The sequence below is a fragment of the Octopus bimaculoides genome, chromosome 19 (assembly GCF_001194135.2).
Source record: "Octopus bimaculoides isolate UCB-OBI-ISO-001 chromosome 19, ASM119413v2, whole genome shotgun sequence".
Taxonomy (NCBI): domain Eukaryota; kingdom Metazoa; phylum Mollusca; class Cephalopoda; order Octopoda; family Octopodidae; genus Octopus; species Octopus bimaculoides.
This window is the reverse complement of record NC_068999.1, coordinates 28,180,210-28,181,810: the sequence shown is the minus strand read 5'-3', so window position 1 is coordinate 28,181,810 and position 1,601 is coordinate 28,180,210. Positions and strand designations below refer to the sequence as shown.

The 1,601-nt window shown below is 34.2% G+C and overlaps 1 protein-coding gene across 3 annotated transcripts in view; it reads left to right on the top strand.

Annotated features, from left to right (window-relative positions):
• The first annotated feature begins 260 nt into the window (after positions 1-260).
• Positions 261-1,601, top strand: part of LOC106870362 (biogenesis of lysosome-related organelles complex 1 subunit 3) — a 67,802-nt gene continuing 66,461 nt past the window's right edge. For 2 of the 3 annotated variants that reach the window (XM_014916401.2, XM_014916398.2), the window contains exon 1: positions 261-550. In XM_014916401.2, coding sequence (XP_014771887.1) covers positions 428-550 — 123 coding nt within the window. In that variant the 5' untranslated portion in view covers positions 261-427. The remainder of the gene's footprint in view (positions 551-1,601) is intronic. The other variant, XM_052974763.1, reaches the window with a different exon arrangement.

Genomic DNA, 1,601 nt, shown 5'->3' with positions numbered 1-1,601 from the left:
GCATGCCCACCATGACCCTTTCGGTGGGACCCACAGGCCCCACTTCCGACAGGACAAGCGTACTCCCTCACTTCCGGTCATTCCCTACAACACAGTCTATCTCATAACACCACAGGATGTTTTTTAGGAAACGTTAAAAAAAATTTTTTTCCAGGTTCGTATTCTCCGTATTTTTCTACGTGAATTAAGAAAAATGTCTAAAATTGGAAAATTCAAGGGAAGCAACTCTATGAATTAAAATACGAAAATAACACTTAAATTAATTATCTATCTTTACCTATTGAATTGTAGTTTACTCACGAATGTTTGTTTTTGTCTTGATCGCTTTAAAGCATTGTTTTTCTATGCTGTAAATCAGAGGCGTGTTTATTTCAAGTTGAAAACTATTTCATACATCTCAAGCGAACACTTCAAAGCAGCTACATTGATGGACTCTTTTGTTGAAAGAAATGTTGTCGAAGGGGAAGGATCAGAATCATCAGATGAGAGTTATTTTCAAGTAAAACCGCCAACATCTGATCCTCTGAATCTTCCGTATCCAAGTTATATGGTAAGTAGCCTTATCTTGAATAAAAATTTAGAACGTTTCGTAAATATTTCAAACGTCTATCATGCGAACTTTAACTTCAAAAGATAATGATAAACATGTAGATCTTTCGTTGCTTACTATATTTTAATTCTTATACTAGTTAACACAAACGTACTCTTGTATCATTTTTAAATATCAAAGATTCGTTCATGTATTTCACCTTCTGTTGTTTTCAAAAGTACTGAAGTTCAAAACAAACTCGTAGCATGAATGGCAAAAATAAAGTTTTAACAAGTTTCAATTTGTACAGCGACCGTGAGATTTGGGTTTAGTTTTATTATAGATAAAGTGAGTCAGTTCAGGTTGACTACTTTCGTGAACTTTTGTAAGCATATTTCAAATTCTGGTGTGTTTGTTTATCTTGTGCTTAAGAAGATTTACAAAGGATTACACTTATTGACGGCTACTTCTAACGAATAAACTTGATGCTGGTTGTCATAAAGTATGCACTTTCCTCACTTATGGGTCTCATGCCAGCTGCTTTATAGCAGTTATTTTCTACCACTGGCGAACTTTTATCCCCAATGATAAAAAAAGTCAATTTGGTTAATGTTTACATCTTGACCCGGAAATGAAAATCCCCACAAAAATACTGGAATGGGTGTAAAACAATGTGTAGGAAACGAATATGGAAAAAAAAAAAAATGCTCGCAAGCAACGGGAGGGTGGGAGAGGACTTCGGAAAATTCACAAGATTCAAGTTTTTCCCTCATAACTTTTAGGAAAAGAGGGATTTTTCAATGAAATTTTATAGAAATACCTTTCAAACGGCATACATTACGATTATAAAGTAATTTATGGGGAAAATCTTTTCCAAAGGAGAGGACTTCGGAAAATTCACAAGGTCCAAGTTTTTCCCTCATAACTATATATATATAAATTTAAGGAATGGAGGAAACGCATGTTATAATTGCATACTTTATTCCTACATATGTTTCAAAGGATTACAACCTATGTGATCCATAGGGATCTGTGATGTTAAAATTGTAACCTTCTCTTCAGGGAATGCATG